Raw genomic sequence first — 19,915 nt, 5'->3', positions numbered from 1 at the left:
TGAAAGTTGAGCATATCCTTCTTAGGTTTTTGGCAGTACAAGTGCTTCTAAGAGCTAAACTGTTAAGAACTTATCCTCTCCTGTTATAAACCTGAAGTTGAGAATTCATCTCTTGTTGCTTGCATGAGCCACACACTAGCATTTGTCCATGTCTAGGAGTATTACTTTTTTGTTTCAGAGATCATGGATGTTACTGTGTAGTGGTTTTGGTGTTAGTTCTCTGTACAAGATTGTGTATTGCATTATTTCCCTTCATTTTTGCTAATAGGAACCCACACATTGTGATGCCAACCCTGACCTTATCTTTGAAGATATGACAGTAATGACAGATTTTGAGCTGAATGTGCTTTGTAAGCAATATTCTCACATCAATGACTTCACATTAGACATGGATCAGATCCTGGATTCTGGAAAGTTTAGAGCACTGGAACGCATTCTCTCCAACCTTAAAGAGAAGGTATTACAAATGGCTGAAGCTTTTTCCTGTCTAAAGAGTGGTTCTAAATAACTTGTTAAATTAATGTCTGCCAGCTCTGTATGCAAGCCAGTAGCTTTTCTGTGGAGTTTTACAGTGTAATTTAGTGCATGTGCAGAATTGCAGAGCAATATTTACAGCTTTTAATGTGCAGTCCTGAGTATGCACATCACTTTAGAGACAGCTGAAATAAATTTTCCCAGTTTTCCAACTTGGAGAGTATTCATCCCAAGTTAACTACTTTATTAATATATGGGGTCTTGTGTAATTTTCACACCTCATGGACTTGGACCTTCTCTTGGCAATTGAATAAGACTGTATTACATTAGAATAATCATGTGCACGTTAAGCCATTGGAAAGGTAAGAAGAGGTCCCTGCTTGAAGTCCTCCCTGAGATTCAAACAGGCTTATTTTGCAAATAAGCATCTGCCATAATGCTTCCGAGTATCCTGAATTTGCACGGGTGGGTGCTGTGGATCTGACTATTTCAGACAAAATAGGGCTACTCTCTATATTACATTAAATATTTAAATTTAAGTTTTGAATGAAAGTATTTTGATGTTATGTATTAAATGATCTGTCATTTATGCATTTGATATGTGATTTGTTTGAGCCACCTAAGTACAAAGTAGTTGAAATATTACTACAACAACAGACAGTGAGTTAATGCAGCAGAACTATTGGATATGGAATCTTCACTGAAAGTCAGCCCTGACTAGATGATTTCCATTTTAGTCTTTTATTTCAGAAAACAGGGTTTCTGTGAAAGTAAAATCATATATTTGCATCAATAAAGAATTTTTGTACTTCATAGTTGACATGTTTCAAAATTCTGCTTTGTCTTTTCCAGGGTGACAGAGTTGTGTTGTTTAGCCAGTTCACTATGATGCTGGACATCTTGGAAGTTTTCCTAAAACATTGGCAACATAGATACATTAGGCTGGATGGAAAAACGCAGATTTCTGAGAGGTAGGTGACTCTTGACAAAAATGAGAGAGAGAAAGTGAGTGTGTTGGAGAGGGGGAGGTGACTTCAGACCCTTACCTTTGTTTTCTAATGTATAGAAGTCTGTGCTCACTGGACATTGACCACAGAAGGTGGAAATGTTGAACTTCAGATCACCTTAGTACGGGTGAGGCTAAAAGATGAGGTTTAGATGGTGGGGTTGCAGTCTTAGCCATGGAAATGAAAAATGTATGTCTTTGGCAGTTCCTGGTGTGTTTGATTTGTGCATCAGCATGTCATAACACCTGTAGCTACTTCTTGGAAGTAGAGTGTGTCTCTTTTACAGTAGGCAGATACACCCCTTTGTTTCTCTAGGACAAACCAGTCTACCTGTCCCTGCAGCTGAAAATGTTGCAATGCTTTTCTTGTGTTTGAGCTGAGCTGGTATTCTGTCTCCAGAATTTTTGAAGATTGTTTGGGATACCTTTTCCTTAGTTTCAAGAAACTGTCATTCTTGCTTGGTGTTACTGAGGTCTCTTTTTCTGTCCTTGCATGAGCAGTTAGTACAGAAGATTTTCATGAAGAGAAATTCATCCTCTGCCTCCCCATTCATTTCATATATTTCAGTCTACCATTGTCCTCCAGCTGACTTTTTGTGTTCTGTGACCATCAAAAATCTTTCTCTAAGTCTGTTTTCACTCTTTGCTATCCCTCTGTCACTCAGTAAGTTTCTCTGGTCAATGCAGATGACTTGGTACCCTTTTTCCTGCTGTATAACATCTGTAATTTGGAGCTGCTGTGCACTGTCCTCCCTTCTGAAGGATGATCCTGTGTTCAGCTCTGGAGCCAGTGTGGAGTGTTTTCCAAAGCCTGATGCATGGTGTCTTGTGTTCTGCAGGATACATCTGATAGATGAGTTCAATACAGATATGGGTATATTTGTATTCCTTCTGTCCACCAAAGCTGGTGGCTTGGGCATTAATCTGACATCGGCCAATGTTGTTATCCTTCATGACATTGACTGCAACCCTTACAATGATAAGCAGGCAGAAGACCGGTGCCACAGAGTAGGTCAGACACGGTAAGCCTTTTTAAAATTGTAATCTCCTGGAGACAAGCTCTCAAAGGAGGCTCAAAGGACAGTATTTATGGTTTAAAGTTTTAAGCAGAGGCTTGTGTAGAACAGCTCTGGGTTGTGTGGGAGCTAGGAACTGTAATTTTCCATGTTGGTGGCAGAACAAACCTCTATTTACACTTTCCTCCTTTTCCTAGTTCACTATAACTCTCAAACTGTGTATAGTTCTCCAATTTCTGGTGCTGGGAACTATTCCAAGGTAGATCTGAAGTCTTTGGGACTGTCTAGCCAAGCTGTTTGTTCTCTTCAGAAGACATACAAGCTTTTAAGTGCCACCCGATCATAAAGAGTGAAACCATACAATGTGTGTAATTTCAACTGTATTCAATGGTAAAATGGAATTAGGGGGAATTTTACTTGTTTATATTAATGGAGATTTTTGTGACTGTCCAGACATTGGCAGTGGCTGGGTGTGCAGGAGAAAATGTGTTTTCTGGCAATACAGAGCACAATTGTTCCAGAGAAAAATCTAGAAGCTCTTTGTATTGCCCTCTCATTCATTTCCTCATCCTTGCTTTAACCCCTGCCAGCTGAGCAAAGAAATAGCATCCTTCCCTTTTGCACTAATCCCTACTACAAAAATGGAAATATTTTTTTTGTGGTTTTCAGAGAAGTACAAGTCATAAAGCTCATCAGTAAGGGGACTATTGAAGAAACCATGCTCAAAATCAGCCAACAGAAATTGAAGTTAGAACAAGATATGACTGCAGCAGAATCAGGTAGGTGTCTTGCACATAATGATGTCCACTTAAGGAAATTAGAGCTGCAGTATGTTACTCTGGAAAAAAAAAGAAGGTTCTTGATGCAGACAGGCCTTGTGTTGTTCAGGGCTTTTTATGTTAAACTAGATAGATGCATTTTTTCTGGTTGTTCTTTGATTTCACAGTAAGTGCCCTCTGAGTCTGACCCAGAAATCAGTGACTAAGTCCTAAAAGCAGAGGATTGTTTTTATGCTGTTTTGGGGACACAGGCTTTTATCTCTTTATGTGAAATATTTTAAGCTGTACTAATGCTTATCTTTATTCCTCAGGGGAAGAAGGAACCATTCCAGCAGATATAGCCACGCTATTAAAAGCTTCATTGGGTCTCTAAAATGTAAATATGTTGTGCAATTCAAGGAAGAAAGGTGATGATGTACCCCAAGGATGCCTACATTACTGTTGACCAGGAGTTTTATGAACGTTTATAACTTTTTATAGTTTCTTTATTGTATTGCTTATGGTATTGAAGATTTTTAACACCAGTAGCATTCTCTTGATGCTTAAAAGCATAAGTGGCCCAAATGTGCCAACCTCAGATGCTGAATAAAGGTTTTACAGATCACTTTTGAAAATGGGGACCTAAATAGTACTTAACAAATCTGCTACTGATTAAGATTTGTCAGTATTTTTGTAATTATTTCTACCTCTAAATATATATATATATAAACTGTCTGTTTCACTGGATTCTGCGTGTAGATTTTTTTATATGTGCCTTATTTGACAATGCTTGAGTCTGTTTCTGCTTGTTTTGGTTCATTTGATGTTCCATACTGGTTTTGTATCAACTTGTTCCAATAAAATTCCATAGATTGACAAAATGTCTCTGTGGTTGCGGTGGTTTGGGGCAGGTGTGGGGGTGATAATGTGCATGTTACAAATCAATTAGACAGCTCTCACACCAGCTGGAATGTTCCAATTGAACTGACTTGGCTTTGTTCAACAGTAGTTAATTACTAGTATGTCATTATACTCTAATTACAGTGGTGTGAGGATATTGATTGTAAAAACAACTCCTGTGAAATGGTTTGGTGAAGTCCGTGGGTATTCTGGTCAACTGTATGTGATTCCTGCAAATTCAGAATGGCTGGGAAATTAAAGCTTTTCCAAAACTTGTTTTCCAAGTGTGGACTAAACTGCTTGGCTTTTCCTAGAAATGTTCTGTGGCTCTGCTCTCTGTTCCAAAATGCACGACTGAAATAAGGTAAAGGTGTACTGTATTGTTTGAGAAGGGATATGGGTAAGAATCAGTTTTCTGTGCTTCTTTAATTTCACTGGTTCTGCTGGACTAAATAATGGGATTTAACAGAACCACAGGTGTTTATTGTACAGTTAATTAGGCTGTGTGTTTCTGTTGAGCATGACGCTAACCCAACTCTTAATCCCATAGTACCTTTATATTCTCACCTCCTTGGTTCAAATGTGAACTGAAACAAGATCCTTGCCCTTCAGGATTGTGTGGTTGTGTGGTGTTCTTGATGTGTATGGGATCAGTTAATGCAGTCTGGAGGAGTTGTGGTTACCCCTGGGGTCAGTATCTGTCTTTAGGTGCTGTGAAGCTCATGTGTGTTTCCACCTTTTTTCTTTGTAACTGTTTCTACTTTTTAGCTGGGGCTCTCAAGAGACTTTGGGGCCATCATCTCTAGAGATTACCAAAAACCAGCTGGATGCTGTCCTGGGCAGCTGGCTCTAGGTGGCCCTGTGTAAGCAGGGGCTTGAATCAGATGACTTCCAGAGGTCCCTTCAGCTGTTTCATGGTTCTGTTTTTCTGAAAGATGTACAGAGGGGAAAAAACACAAATCCACTCTCTATGAAGTCAGCTGCTAAAGAAGAGAGGAGATTTGGGAGCTAAAGAAGGAAAAATGTATGAAGAGCCAGAGCAAAGCATGGAAGGAGTTTCAAAGCAGGTGAAGATAAGAATGAGTAAAGGTTGTTACTTTCTGTTCTGACAGTATCTCACTTGCCTCTCTTAGGGGTTGTTTGGTGTCACTCATGATTCCATGAAGTAATACTTGAGGTTGGGAGGGAAAGTAAATGTGAAGTACTTTGCCCACAGTGGTGATTTCCAGCTCAGTGTGTTGCCCAAGTTAGTTGTGGTTTATCTGCTTACACCACACAATGGAGAACTCTCACAAGCACTTGTCTGCCCTTGAGTTTGTATAAACCACTTCCATCCACAGCTGTCCACATTGCCAGGATTTTCACCTGCCTTTTCTCCAGTCCTGGAAGAGGACTTCATTTGTTCTAAACCAGTTGCCACCACCACTGTCCCCCAGTCTGTGTCTCCTGCTTACTGGCATACATACTGAGCTGCTGAATGTTTTTGCAGCTGTGCATTTATGGAAAACGTGCTGGTGTGGGCACCAGCTCAGCTGTGCAACTGCTTTTTTGGCTTGTTTTGGAGGTTTTTGTTTGGTTTTTTTTCAGGGGCACAGCATAAACTTCAAACTTCTCAAGCACTTTTTTCAGGTCCTCAAATATTTTTGACTAAATAGGTCTTTTTTGGTTCTTTTTTAATTATTATTTTGAGGTTTGTTTTGTTTCGGTTTGGGTTTTTTTTGGGTTTGGTTTTGTTTTGCTTTTCTTTTGTGTTCCACATATTTGCCATCTCAATTTAACTTGCTTTCCTCCAGATTGAAAGACTGTAATAGGCAAAATGCTGTTGAGGTTGCACCGCTCCAGGAAGATGTATTCACCTTATCTCCCTTTGAGAGTGCACAAAACATTAATTGGTTTGATCGAGCATTATGTTAGTAGAGGGGGAATGTGATTGAAACCACACTTCTGTGAATCAGTATTTATTACTCTGCTAAATCAGTATTCTAGGTTCTCTTGCAAGTGAATATAAGTGGTAGATTTTGATTTGATACACCATAGCCAACTGAAGTTAATTTAAATGATTCAGAAGTTAATAACTTAGGATTTTTGTCGTATTGAAAACTAAACAAGCATTTTGTTTTTCTGAGCAGCTGATCTACATTGCGCTCTTTGGCCTTTTCTGGATCCAGGCTGCAATAGCTGGAAGTGTTTGCACTCTCTCCCTGAGAGCCAAAAGCCTGGGGTATTTGTCTGCCAGGTCAGGTTTACAGGACAGAAGTGTTGTACTGCACACATCCCAGTAGAAATCAGCCCACGTTACCTAGTGGAAATGGGACAGAAAGCAGTAAATTTTAGTTGATAATCTCAAAAACCAGGACTACTAATACTCTCAAAAAACTGTGAATTTATCTGTTTTAAGTTTTGATTTTGGGGTTGCAGGTTATTTTTGAGTCCATTATTACAGGGCTAGTAGTTAGGTTGCAATGCAGAGGTTGACTTCAATAAATATTGGTTAAAATAAAGATAAAATTTTAGTTGTGTTACAATATTAGTCTTTCCTGCTGAAACTGCTGCAGAAAACAGTTTGGGGTAAAAAGGGTACTATGTTTTTATAGAGGTTTTCTTCATTTAGCTTTAGAAAATGCAGACATAGTCTTGGTTTGCCTCATCTTTCTAATATTGCGAAAAACAATTTTCACTTTGCAATTGAGTGACCAATTTTGTATTGGTAAGAACAAAAGGGTCGAAGTGTGGGGAGAGTTGCTTCATGACCTAACATGAAATCCAGTAATTCAGCAGTAGTCCATTACTCAATTTTTCTGGCAACCTGATGGGAATGGGAGAAACAAAAATTATACTTACAGAATTCCCTACCAGCCACTTCTTATCCCCTAAGAAAGTATCCAAATCTTTCAGTAGCTCAGGTGCTTTGTTGGTGAGGATATCATCAAATGCTTTTTTCTGGTGGAAAAACAAAACACAGGGATGCACAGCAGTCAGCAAAACTGAATTTTTGAGGTTGTATTATTAATGCTGAAAATGCTGAAATAAGAAAAAGGTTTAGGGTTAGATACCAAAACATGGCATTCATACCTTGCTGAGCCATGACTTAAAGCTAATTCCTCCCTTAATGAACATCTGAGTGCTCCCTGATACTGACATGATGTCTGTGGTGATGCTGCTCCTGTATCTGTGCTAACAGAATAAGCACTCAGCCATGGCAAGACAGAAACTCAACCATAGATTTGGGAAGAATCCAGCTACAAGATGCATTTCTAATGTCTCATAGCAGTTTTTGGGGGACTCTTTTGAATGTCATCTTTTTTAGTGTGCAGAGTCTCCGATTTCCAGAATCCCTTGTGCTCAGTCTTTCCATGCTGTCTATGTGGTGCTGGTCAGTTATTTTTGCTTATCAGCCCTTCTTATGTGAGACATGGAACTTGGGTTTTGAGCCTACTTGGTGGGGTTGGTTTATTTTTGAGCTTTAATGTTCAAGTTATTTTGATTTTTGTCTCCACAGTAAGATTTGAGGTGGCTAAAACGTGCTTTTAGAGGGTGATAAAAAGGCTCAGGTGTTAGTGTTTGTATGTTAATGGCTGAAGCATGAAGTTATGGTGGTGGTTCTCCACTAGCTGTTCCCCATAGCAGAAAGTCTTAAGGCTGCTTTTAAAAGGGTTAAACAGTTTCCTTTGGCAAGGAAAACTGCTTCTGGTTTTCTCACCTGCATGGAAACAATTAAGACTGGAGACTGTTGTGATCATCGGGTCATCCCACGTGGCACAGTTTGTGCAGTTACTGTACTTGGCCTAATTTTGGAGGATCATGCTCAGGCTTGGGTAAACAAGCACTAATGTACAGGAACGGAATTATTTCTACAGCTTTAACTGGGGTTAATATGAAAAAAAATTAGAAGAGGCAGAAACCTAAATGCAAGGTGAAATCAAATCAGTGTTTCTACAGACCTGATTGAAGATTTGACATAATTTTCTGCTTTGTTTAGAGCTTAGTAACTGGATGAGGTGACTGCAACTATCAGCCAAGAGTTTGCAGTCCAGAAATCTCATATCTGTGCCCTGGGTTGGAGTATTTCCTTTCTTGTAGGTAAGTGATCCCCTGCCCACCGTTTTACCCTGCAAAGAAAACCCCAAACTATTGTGTGTGTGATCAAGATGGTAACAATGTTCCCCAAAGCACAGGAGTATGCAGCCAAGTTGTGAAGTTGGTGGGGACAGCCAGGATCCCTCTTCTGGAGTGGCACAAGCTGCTTGTCTCGACCCTGGAGCTCTGCAGCAAAGTTGTTGCAATGCCAGCTGTATTTTGGGGAACGTGGTGAAGCGGGGGGAGCTTCCATAGGCAGTTTCCAGCTCTGCTCCCCTACTTTGCTTTAATTTGTCTTTGCTGCTGGCTAGATGGCATGACATCTCCTCTCACTGTTCCCGGGCTGTGTGTTACTGTGAGCCCTGCTCAGGCCTGGGGAGGTGTTTTGGCTTCAGTGCGTGTGACCGATTTAAATCTGTCCGGGTGAGACCGTGAGACGCCACTTCGGCCACAAGGTGGTGGCAGCGCGCCCGGAGGGGAGAGGGAGGACAAGGCAGGGAGAGAGGCAAAGTGAGATTCCCGACCATCTTTGGCCCCAGCACATAATTTAGCCTGCATACGTGCGGATGAGCACATAGGGCTTGGCTGCCAGCTCTTCCCTTTTGAATTAATCACTGGTGACACCATATGGGTCCTTTTTTGGGGAAGTGCTTGGGTACGAGCTGGGGCACACACAGGAGCTTCCCCATGGAGGGGCAGCAGTGCTGCCTCTGCACCAGCACATCAGCAGAAGTGTGGCACTTCTGAAATTATTAAAACTCGTGAGCCAATTTACCCTCCCCAAAGTAGGACAATTCAGGAAATCGCTAGGAAATGTAAGTAATTCATACTTTAAAGTACTAAGCCTCCAAATTTCAGATTTCCCCAGCAATATTTCTTCATAGCACTTTCATATTGTTTTGTTATTTGTTATGGGTTTGGGACACCATTTTTTACTCTGGGGTCTCTGCAATAAGATACCCTAAATGATCTGAAATCTTGCCTTTGAATAAATGGAAGGTGGCTGCACTGGCCTTTTATGGTGAGAGCTGTTACACCTCCACTTCCCTGAATGTCAGGTTATCTGCTCGGATCAGAGCTGTGCAGAGCCTTTGTAATGCTGGAGTGATCTCGTCCATTGTCTTATTCCCCCAGCAACTCAGCGTGCTTGCTTTTGGGCTTCTGGTGAGAGGCACTGGCCTGATGCCAAAAGAAACCCCAAATGCTGTAGGACAAGCTGTTAAAGGACTGTGTGTTAAAGCAGCCATGGCACCATAGCCTGGTGCCAGAGGCACTGCAGAGGACCAAGGTGGGCTGTGACATCTGAAAAGCACCGTGAGGGCTGTGCTACCTGCCCTGATTAGTGGTGCCTGCTGTCCTACACCGCTCTGGTGACTGACAAGCAGTCGTCCCTGGCAGCTGGTGTGGTTGAACACTCATACTTATGGACCACCTAGAAGAAATCAAAATGCAGAAACACTAAAGGATGGGATGGGGCTGTTTATCTTATTGAGTTGGCAGAATGATTTGAGCACAGGCTCCTTGTGACCAGAGAGAGGAATTCTGCAAAGCCAGCTGAGGTGGAAGTGTCCTGTCTTTGCCCTTTTGAAGAGCAGTTTGGTGTAGGCACATCCTTAGTTCAAGCTGAACTAGTAAGGGGCAGCTCATGATGGCCCCAGAGTTTCTACCAAGGGTGAAAACAACCTGGTGAAGGAGGAGGTGGGATCAGACTCAAGGAAGATCCACAGAGCTCCACCAGTTCAGGTTTGCTGAGCTGAGGTGATGGATCCAGCGGCTGACACCCATCAGTGTCTCCAGAGCATATGTTCAGAAACAGTGTCATGGTTTACATGTTATCTTTGTTTAATCTAGTGATTGGCTTACTCTCACATCCTGGTTTTTCTCTGCCCAAGGGAAGAGCGTCATGAAATCATCGATGGTGTCTACAATGGCATCAGCTAAAGCCTGCTCCACAGGTGTCTGGCCTGCCACACCTGTGGGAAGCAAGCAAATGAAGGGACGTTAGAGACAGAATCAGCAGCAATTTTTGATGCCCCAAAGGTGAACTCTGAATATTTCCATAAAAATACATGTTTTCCAGGTCTTTGTGAGGCTAACAATGTGGATTTGACTCCTTGTATCCAGGTGCAATCTCATCTACCTTTGCTTTTTTCCTCTTCAGGCCTTGTACAGCCATCCAAGGTAATGAGTTATTCTATCCATTACCTGAGCCCCCAGTGTGAACATTGTTTCTTTTTCCTCTCTGCTTTCCACCAGACATTCAGCTAGGGTCAGCACAAATTCCTTTCCTTTAATCTTTGGCCATCATAATTTTCAGCGTCCTTCATTTCATGGCCTTTCCATTTTGGTCAACTCCAAAAGTGCATCTGTGAAAGTCTGCTCCTCTTTCCCTATATTCTGCTCACTCAGCCCCATTCAGAACATTTTCATTACATTCTACGTACTTTTTAATCTTTCATTGTAATCAGGGCCCTCAGCCAAACTTTGTCTTGTTTACAAATCTGCTTCTCTCCCCTGTAGCCCTTTGGATTTCTGGCAGTTCTCTTAATGCCTCTACTTTTTCTCCCTAACTGTTGCTTCACAGACCTGCATTTATACTTTCATGCAGGATCACAAACTGCATGCCCAACCTCTGCCAGATCATCTCCCTTACTGAAATGTTGTGCTTTTGAAGGTGAGCGCTGTGCCTCTCCTCTTGACCCTCAAGTTCTGCGATCCTTCAGCTATGAGTTGTTGGTGTCGGGCACCTAAAAATGCCATTTCTTAATTTTAAAGGATCAGTGATATGTATGCAGGTTTAATGGCAGAACTAGCAAGTTTTCATTATGAATTCTGGGAAAAGCACAGCGTGCTCTAAGTTTTCTCCAGATCCCAAGCTTTTGTCACTGGTGCAAGTCAATCGAAGAAAGTCTGAACTTCAGACTGCTAAAGGAGCATAGCTCCAGATCAGCCTCACACCAGGAGCCAGGGAGGGAGGAATCCTGGGTGGAAGGCAGGCTTTCCCACTGTTTTTCATCACCATGTGGACTCTCTTTGCAAGGAGTAGATTGTATCAAAGCTGGAGGAAATGGGCAGAAAGAGTATTGCAGACAAGCTTGAAAATGTGTTGTTAGTGCCTTGAAGAATAACGCTATGAACTTCTGCTTCCTTCCTCAGTTAGAAAATGGGAGATATTTTGAAAGGCAGGCTACATCTATTTGCTGACTGTGTAAAAAAAAAAAAAAAAAAAAAGTAGGATAGTACTTGCTTTCCAGCCCCCCTCTTCAATTTGCTGAAGCCCAGCAAGCCATGGGCATATTTGCCTTCAGCCAGACCAGTTTGGCAGATGGTGTTGAATGACAGCTCGTTGACCTAAGCAAAGCCCGGCCACTCTCTTTGATTGCTTGCATTACTAAGTCTCATATCATTTTATCTAGCTGGTTGTGTAGTTCCACAGCATGTAAGTATTTAAATATGCAAGTGATGTCAATATCTCCTCTAATCTCTCTGCTAGCCCAGAATTGTTGCCTAAATCTGCTTCAGAGTTCTCTGCCTGCTGTGATAATCTCTAATGCTTCCAAAACCTCCTCTTCCTGGTCATCTCTCTGGTTAGCCTGGCAGCTCAAAGTTGAGCTTTAGGGGAAACTGCCCTGGCAGCCTTAGGGAAACCACAGGTATGTGCTTTGTATCATACAGAGATAGGTGAATAAAGTGTACTGGCTGAAGAAGTCAGCCCAAACCCCAGGCACTGGTTTCATTTTTGCCATGCTGGTGTTGACTTCTGTGTGGTTAGGCTTGCCAAGCTGTTGGTTTGTTTCTGTTTTTACTGTGGATGTATTTTACCTGAGCATTGAAGGCGAGTTAAGAAGAGAAAAAGAAAATAGTCAAAGATACATTACCTGCTTCTCTGGCAAGGTATCTTGCCATTGCTAGGCTCTGGTGAATGATAACTCCATCTACTTCCAGAATGGGGAGTTTGCCAAATGGGATAGCTTGGAGGAGAAAGTAAAAAAGGAAAAACAAGTAGAAGTTAAATCATAGCCATTAACACTGGGAGTTTGTGAGAGTTGTAGTTTTACCACTCAGCGGATATGCATTGTTATAGCACCTAACGGTTTCACACTGTTTCTGTGGAGAAATGCATGGACTAAAAATAAAAAAGTAAGGGTAAGGATGTAATCAGATTGCACTTCATGAAGGCAACTATAGCACATAAACCAGGTGTTACATTTCCTGTTTCCTGGCGTTGTGCTGTAGAGGCTGAATATGCTCCTATACATCCAGAATTCTCTGTACAGGGAAACTTTACAGGGAAATGTTAGCTTTTCCTTCTCTCCCCTGCTTTTTCCTCCCCAGAAAAGTGACTGCCAAGGTTAAGTGAAGTACTACTGAAGATGTCATAATGCAGGATACAGCTGGGGCATGAAGCAAGGGATTGGGCAAAGATGGCCAGATCTTTTTCATTTAGGGTTGTTTGAAATTCAGAGACAGTGATTCAGAGAAGGGTATACATTTCAGAACTTACATCACGACAAGGCATTTCACTTGGCAGTCATCACTGAGACAAATCTGTCTTTCATACTGAACTACAAACCCTAAGAAGATATTCAAATTCACCTGATGTGGCTTGCATTAAAAAAATAAAAATAAAAAAAAAACCCAGCCAGTTATGGGGAAGAAGCCTCCAGACTTTAAGTACAGGGAAAAACAAACTAAGCAGGTGTTGTAGATATCTGTAATGCAGTTTGAGATAAGAAAACAGTCTTATTTTTCTGTTACTTATTTCACAGTTACGTGGAGACTTGGACTGGGAAACCTGTGTTTTGGAGAAGCTGCTGGCATGCTATGAAATGGAGCTGGAGCCTCGGAGCTTAATCTGGGGAAAATAGTTGTGTTTAGGGCAGTGAGAATCTGCTTGTGGGAACCTGGTGCTGTTCACTGAGGGAACTGTAAATCTCTGCATTTCCAAGGATCCTGTTTCCAAGTACCTGACTGCAAGTGCTGATCATAGCCAAATGTTTTGTATCCAATTTTCACCTGCATTGCACTTTATATAATGAAGATTTATTTCCATTTTAAGACTGCCTTGTGATGTAAAAAGGTGGTAGTGGAAAAGTGACATCATTGGCCATTGGAGGTACACAAAATGCTTTCAAACCCAAGAGAACTGTCTTTACAGGGCAGCTGGAATGACACCGCTATTCCATGAGGGTTTTTAGTTCTTAATGAAAGGAGAAAACAACAAAATCTTTTGCATTCATAACTGTTTAGTAAGGCAACTTCATAAATGATAAACACTGCTCTGTGGTTTAGCATCCAGTACGTGAATCATATTAGGTACCGGTCCTAGATGTTAAATCTTGATCTGCAACATGAATTTTGCAGTAGCACAAGACATCCAGGACTCCTCTGTGCCTTTTTTCTTTTTTTTTCTCCTCTGAACATCTGAACACAGTACTCATGATACCTTTTTTACCCTCAAGTTGAGGCTTGACTTATTGCACAAAAGACTTTCATGTTTATTATCCAGAGATCTGCAAGGTCCTGGCAAGTCCATGTTTTGTTTCATTGAGACTCACTGAGAGGTGACAAGCTGTATCCCCTGAATGTTTAACAGGAGAGCTCTCTGGCTATGGAAATGGGAAGAGCCTTGGTTCTGTGCTCTGGGTTAGTGGTGCAGAGGGTCCTTAGCATCACTGCTTCGAAGCAGCAGAGGTGTGTGACAATGTTTGCTTATGTAAAACACATCTTTCAGGCCAGCACAAGTAGAGAGGATGAGAGCAGGTTGGGCTCCTGGATGTGCCAGTGTGGTCAGCCTGAAGCCTGTTCCACGTCACCCCAGACCACACAGGGATGTACAGCAATGCCTGGCAACAGGAAACAGCAAAAGTGCAGCCAGCTCCCCCCATGAAGGAGTTAAGCAGCCTGGTTTGGAGGCCCCAGTAGGAATGCTGTGGGGTGATGCAGTTCTGGCAGGGTCAACATGACTAAGCCAGTCTGGAGCAATAGCTGTCAAAACACACAACACTCACTGCTGAGGTTGGGAAACTGAGACTGGGATTGCTTCATCTAGAAATCCACAGATACTTTTGCTGCTGTGTTTACATTTACATTTGTGGGTTACTACAAAAAAAAAAAAAAAGCCAGTTCATTATTACAGGCCTTTTTTTTTAAAAAAAAAAACAAACCCTTGATTACAACTAAAGGAAGAAGCATCTTTCAGAACAATGAAGGAACATGGTTTGCAGCGTCACAGTCAGCTGACTGGCAGAGTGGTAGTCAACTCATCTTCTGCTTCTCAGGAATCCAGCCATTTCTGAATTCAGGGGAATTGCTATTCCTTCCTTTGTCTACAAAGGTCATCTTCCTCTGTGCTGAACTGCTTTCTTGAAAACCTGGTTATTCTTTTCTGAAAGAGAAACTGAGTTTGCAATTGAAAATATACAAAGACAGCTTTGTGTACTTACAATTGCATGATTCATAATACAATTATAAAATTAATAAATGAGAGCAGACTTTTTGTTATCCCATCATGTTTAAAGATTTATGCTTTGATTTATGAGACTTGGGGTTTGTTTGTTAGGAGGCAGCAAATATATTGCTAACATTACTCAACAATTGACTCTTTAAAGGATAACACATGGTAAATGGTAGATGTTCCTTCCTTTCTTGTCTATTCAAAATCCTATATAACTTTTTCTTATCAAGAACAGGGAAAACTTGGGATTTAATGTAAACATAGATTTTTTTTTCCCAGCTGATAAGAGTGCATGTATATAATTATACACTGATTTTGTTGATTACTGAGTAAATAAGCTATAAATTAGTGCTTATAAATTCTAAGAGGTCTGAAGAAAGTACACATGTGCTGTGCAGATAATTTTAAAAATATGTTTTTTCTTCTTGGGTGCAGGGCAGACTATTCTTGAGCACCAGAAAGTGCAGCAGATCTTCAGGCTGCTTTACAGCAGAAGAAAATAACAAAGACTAGTCAAGAGGCAGAGAATATTTATGGTATATCTCCTCCATATGTGGGGAGAAGGTATGACTTACAAATTTGTGTTTTCAGTCTGGAAAAACTTAGGAAAAAATAATCTTTGCCCTTGAAATGTTGTCTAAAATTCATGTAATGACCAAAATTTTTTGGAACATGCTGTAAACTATCTTTTCACTTTTAAAATTTAGAATAACAATTTTCCCAGATGATTTTTTTTTTTTTATATCTGAGTTCAGCTGTTATGGCAAGGAATGCATTTTCTGTGAAACTTGGAGTTTCCCTTCTGTAGCTGGGGTAGAGGGGGGTGGATTTTTGTCACACAGCTCATCCTAAGGGAGGATATGGGGAGCCTTCATACTGGATGGACACTCTTTGATTGCTGGAGGAAAGGTTGGGGGTTGACAGATTACCTCTATGTGGCCTCTAGAAACGTAGCCAGTTTCACTACAGCAGAAACTTGTCTGCACATGGATTTAAGCAGTCTTTCCCTTAGACTCATGGATATGGGCTTCTGTGGATTGCTTTGACCTCCTGTGGTGCTTTTGGCCTAATTCTGCTCATTGATGTGTTCGAGGAGATGCCCAAATATGTGTACAGGCATGGTACCAAACCTGCAGAAGTTTTCTCAGTTTTGATGAAAGGTATGGTTTGTGTGACTGCAGATGAACAGAGCAGGTAAGGTGGCTCCTGCCAGGCTCCTACTTCAGATGAGCAAGTGAAAAGCTGCTGTGTGAAAGAGATGTTTGGGTAGAATCAAGGTCATGGGAGCAAGGCATGAAACACCATCCATTGGGAAGCAATTACAACTGAGCACTGGAGCCAGAGTAGCGCAGGCTGGAAGGATGTGAGTGTCACCCTGCTGGCTTTTCTCTCACCCTCGTTGTTTTGCGGACTGCTTCGTACTTACGTCAGTTTAAGCCCTTGTGTATCCATACGGATGTGCTTTCCATGTTTTTCAAAACAATGTTGTCTTACAATGTTTCCAACTCCCACTTGAGCAAATACATTTTGAGAAGGAAAAGGAGAAAAATCTATTTCTGCTGTCATGCAAGCAGCGTCATTTCTCAGGCATTCACAAAATATGACCTTTCCCCTTTTAGCTCCTGCTTGCTTTTCCACTCATCTGAAGTACAGAGTGCTGTGAATGCTTGTGTTCCAAATTTAGATTGAAAGAGGAAAAGGGTTTTTTAAAAGCTTCCTTTCCGAATACATAAACCCATAGTCTTCTTTAAATTGAACTTTTATCAGCAGGTTCTTGCTTTTCATATTATGTTGACTATTGGCTTTTTGCATCACATACTGGAATGAAATCTAAACAGTCTACACTTCCCATGGAGAAAACCTTGACAGAGGACAAGTCCTCAGTCTGACCTGCAGTCTCTCTTCTTGCTTTAGGAAGAACTCACTGAAGTATCTCTATAGTGTTTAAGAATTGGATTAATTCCTTTTCATACTACTTTAATTCTGGTTGGCTTTTGTGACAAGAACTGTGGTGTTTATGCAAGTCTCTGCTGGATGCTGAGTAGGGGAGATGATGTGTGTTAAAAGCAGGAACAGCCCTTTAATTAAATTTCCACCCCATCAAGCCCCTAAGGGCTGTGATGACTGCTGGCATCCAGCCATGCCTGTAGGCTCTCACTGGTGTTCAGGCCTTCCCCTTGAACACAAGATCCTCACTCACTCATCCTCCTGGCCACGACTCCGTGGAGGGTGCTCCTGTGGGACTGTTCTTCTGTCAGGAACAGGGAGGGGAAACACAACAGAGCTCAGCACAGTTTTGTCCTAGGCTGGTCAGCTGCTGGTGCTGTGCTTCTCACCGCTCTTCTCCCCTGTGCAAATACAGTTCTTAACTTTCTCCTTCTCTTACCTCTTTCTCCCATTTTTACTGATCTTAACTGCTCCATTATTCTTCTCCTCATTGTTCTGTCCTTCCAAAATGTTCCCCCTTTTCCCCGAGCTGGCCTGCCCATGACTCATCCTGCCCGTGTTGTAATTGTCTGTGGCTCTGATGCAATGCAGCCTGTATTTAAACACTTGATTATTTCTCAAAAGCTGAATAATTAATCATTTGGTAATCAAGCTTAGATTGGCTCCATAATAAAGCAGCTGGTTTAGTCAAATGTAGGGGCAAATACATGTCACAGACCTGTTTCTTACTACAGTATCTGTGGCAAAAGCTCTCCTTTGCCTTGAAAACTTTGCCTTCATAACTGCTTTTCCCATCCATTTATATTTAAATTGGATTATGAGAAGCAAATAGATACTTTGCATCTTCCAATAAGAAATATATAAAATATGTATTTTTTTAATGGTTGCAGAAGAGCAGGGCACTTGGGAAATGGTAGGCCCAGAGCTCGAGATACCTAGAATCTGAAGCTACTAGGAAGGGATGATGAGGAGATTGCTGTGATTTAATCTCAGCCCAGGGTCAGTTTTATTACAACTCATATACCATTTGGAAGTTCTTGCCAAGCCCTACTTTTTACCCAGATATAGCTACATACACATTTTAGTAGAGCTGCATAGCAGAAAGTCACTCAGGAAGCAGGGCAACTGCTCCCCTGAGGAATTTCTGTCTGCCCTCAGGTGCTTCTCAAGATTTTTCTGTTACCTTGGGAGTACTTTCAGGGCCAATAGTCCTTCAGGTTTCCTGAGGACTTTTCAAGTACTGTTCTACACATCCTAAATTGTTTATGGGGTGTTTATGGCCATCAGTGCAGGAGAAGCATCCTTTGCTATGATGATAAAGTCAGTAATTGCCATTGCTTCAAATTGCTTGAAGGAGTCACAGACCAAAAGCTGTTGCTGCCTGGCAGCCTAATATCTAAGGTGGTAGTAACTTAGGTCACCATTACAGTGGATTTTTTTGTTGTATCATGATGTATGTCATTGCAATGATGCTTTTTGTGAGGAGTACAGATCTTGCATGAGCCTGTTGTAGATCTTGAATTGATTGCCCTTTAAATCGGGGCATGGTCAAGCCCAGAGTGTGTTCAAAAAGAAGTGTAAATAATGAGTTCATTTATTTGTTTAAATAATTATTGACTTACATATAGTGAAGCATTACAGAAAGCTGCTGCTTGATATTTGTCTGATTTTTAAAATTCTGTGCTAGAGAAAGACAATTCTAATACTTATACACTGGCTTCTTTAAACTGCAGTCTACTTTAAACTATTTTGAACTTCTAAACTGCAGTCCTTGCCCAAAAACATGAACTAGAAAATTTGCCAAAGATGATCTGAAGGGATCAGAAGGGCAAAAAAACATAATGTTGAGTTACAGCAATTTAAATTTCAGAGTATATAAGCCAAATAACAGAAATTCTTATGTTATAATAGGCCATCCTGTCACACAGAACAAAAGGACCATGAGATACAAACAAAATCAAGTGGGATAGTATTTCCAGGTGGGAGGATTTATTTATTTGCCTGAAGGTACATTAGGATTGCAGCTTATTGGTGGCAGCTACATGAAAAATGTCAAAACAAACAACAAACCTCACCACACTCTTCAGGTCAAAAATTAAACTCCCCCACAGCTGCAAGTCTGCTTTCCAAGTAGGCTTTCTGCACATTGATCTTTATGCACGTTATTTTCTGTTTTCCTATCAGTTTTACAGAATTAAGTATTTTCTTCAGAATAATGCCAGTATTTCCTGGTTTATATGCTATGATGATTTGGCTGGCTTGGTATTTGTTGCAAAACCTTATTTCAATTTTGAGAAAACTGCTGAAGCAAACCTATCCTCTCAGATCTCATTCTGAGACCTGAGTCCTTGTGCTCATAGACAAACTTGAATTCTTTAATTTGTCCCTTATTAGCTCAAGAAACATGAAGTGTTCTCTTGTCCAAGCTTCTTCCCCAAGAATTTTTGTCTTTACCTTGCTTCATCATACTTGAAGTTTTTAAAAAGAGGGACATCACTTTGCATTTGCTGACTGCAGCCAAAACTGGTTCCAGATCTTTCAAAGGCAAGAGGGTAAAGGCAAACATGATATATGCAAGTGTGCAAAGCAATTTGCCTGGTACTTCTTAATCTCACCTCAATATATAATTATGTCATTAGTTCATTACTAATTAAATTGAATCAATTAATTGGACAAATTTTACTGATTTTTGAGGACTACAAAATATGCTGCTTACTAAATTGCATTACTTTTAACAGCTGTTACATCAAATGCAGTTGTAATCTCCTTTATAATTTCTATATGATTACCACCCTTTGGTTTTCACTAGGATGAGACTGACTGGAATCTGCTACTTTATTTCTCTTCTTTCTGAGGTAGACCCAGTTCAGGAAAAATAGGAGGAGACAAAAACCTTTATATAAAGGATCTGAATACAGATACAAATGAGAGTTGTGCAGAAGAATTCTCAGCAGAGTGAACTATGCCTTTGTATACACAGTGGCTTTGATGGACCTCCTCATTTCACATTTACTTTTGAACACCGCAATAGTTTAACTTTTTGGGTAAGAATCCTGTTACCTGGTGCTTTTTCTTCTTCAAACTGTGTCTCTGTGGAAGGAGCCGAGACACCTTTTGAAAGCTTGGGACAGGAGAGAATGCCAGGCTTTTTTTTCCATAGGGCAAATGCTAGATGCAACACTCACAGTGTGAAGGCACACAGAGCCTGTACAAACCTCCTCCCTCTCCAGAACACAACCATTTATTGTGTTGAGTCACAGCCTGCAAAGTAAGGGTTTAG

At 41.0% G+C, this 19,915-nt stretch overlaps 2 protein-coding genes across 5 annotated transcripts in view; one reads left to right on the top strand and one right to left on the bottom strand.

Annotated features, from left to right (window-relative positions):
• The window catches only part of SMARCAD1 (SWI/SNF-related, matrix-associated actin-dependent regulator of chromatin, subfamily a, containing DEAD/H box 1), a 41,774-nt gene extending 37,648 nt beyond the window's left edge, over nt 1-4,126 (top strand). For 2 of the 3 annotated variants that reach the window (XM_062493010.1, XM_062493009.1), the window contains exons 19-23: nt 269-457; nt 1,327-1,445; nt 2,320-2,502; nt 3,166-3,275; nt 3,587-4,126. In XM_062493010.1, coding sequence (XP_062348994.1) covers nt 269-457; nt 1,327-1,445; nt 2,320-2,502; nt 3,166-3,275; nt 3,587-3,648 — 663 coding nt within the window. In that variant the 3' untranslated portion in view covers nt 3,649-4,126. Of the gene's footprint in view, nt 1-268; nt 458-1,326; nt 1,446-1,540; nt 1,609-2,319; nt 2,503-3,165; nt 3,276-3,586 lie in introns of those variants that run through there. The other variant, XM_062493011.1, reaches the window with a different exon arrangement.
• Nucleotides 4,127-5,170: 1,044 nt separating this feature from the next.
• Nucleotides 5,171-19,915, bottom strand: part of HPGDS (hematopoietic prostaglandin D synthase) — a 30,370-nt gene continuing 15,625 nt past the window's right edge. For both annotated transcript variants that reach the window (XM_062493836.1, XM_062493835.1), the window contains 4 exons: nt 12,110-12,202; nt 10,095-10,204; nt 6,996-7,094; nt 5,171-6,453 (listed from right to left, as the gene is read on the bottom strand). In XM_062493836.1, coding sequence (XP_062349820.1) covers nt 6,289-6,453; nt 6,996-7,094; nt 10,095-10,204; nt 12,110-12,202 — 467 coding nt within the window. In that variant the 3' untranslated portion in view covers nt 5,171-6,288. The remainder of the gene's footprint in view (nt 6,454-6,995; nt 7,095-10,094; nt 10,205-12,109; nt 12,203-19,915) is intronic.

Source organism: Cinclus cinclus, chromosome 5, assembly GCF_963662255.1.
Source record: "Cinclus cinclus chromosome 5, bCinCin1.1, whole genome shotgun sequence".
In the NCBI taxonomy this organism is placed as follows: domain Eukaryota; kingdom Metazoa; phylum Chordata; class Aves; order Passeriformes; family Cinclidae; genus Cinclus; species Cinclus cinclus.
The sequence above is the reverse complement of the archived record's forward strand: the minus strand, read 5'-3'. Positions and strand labels throughout refer to the sequence as shown.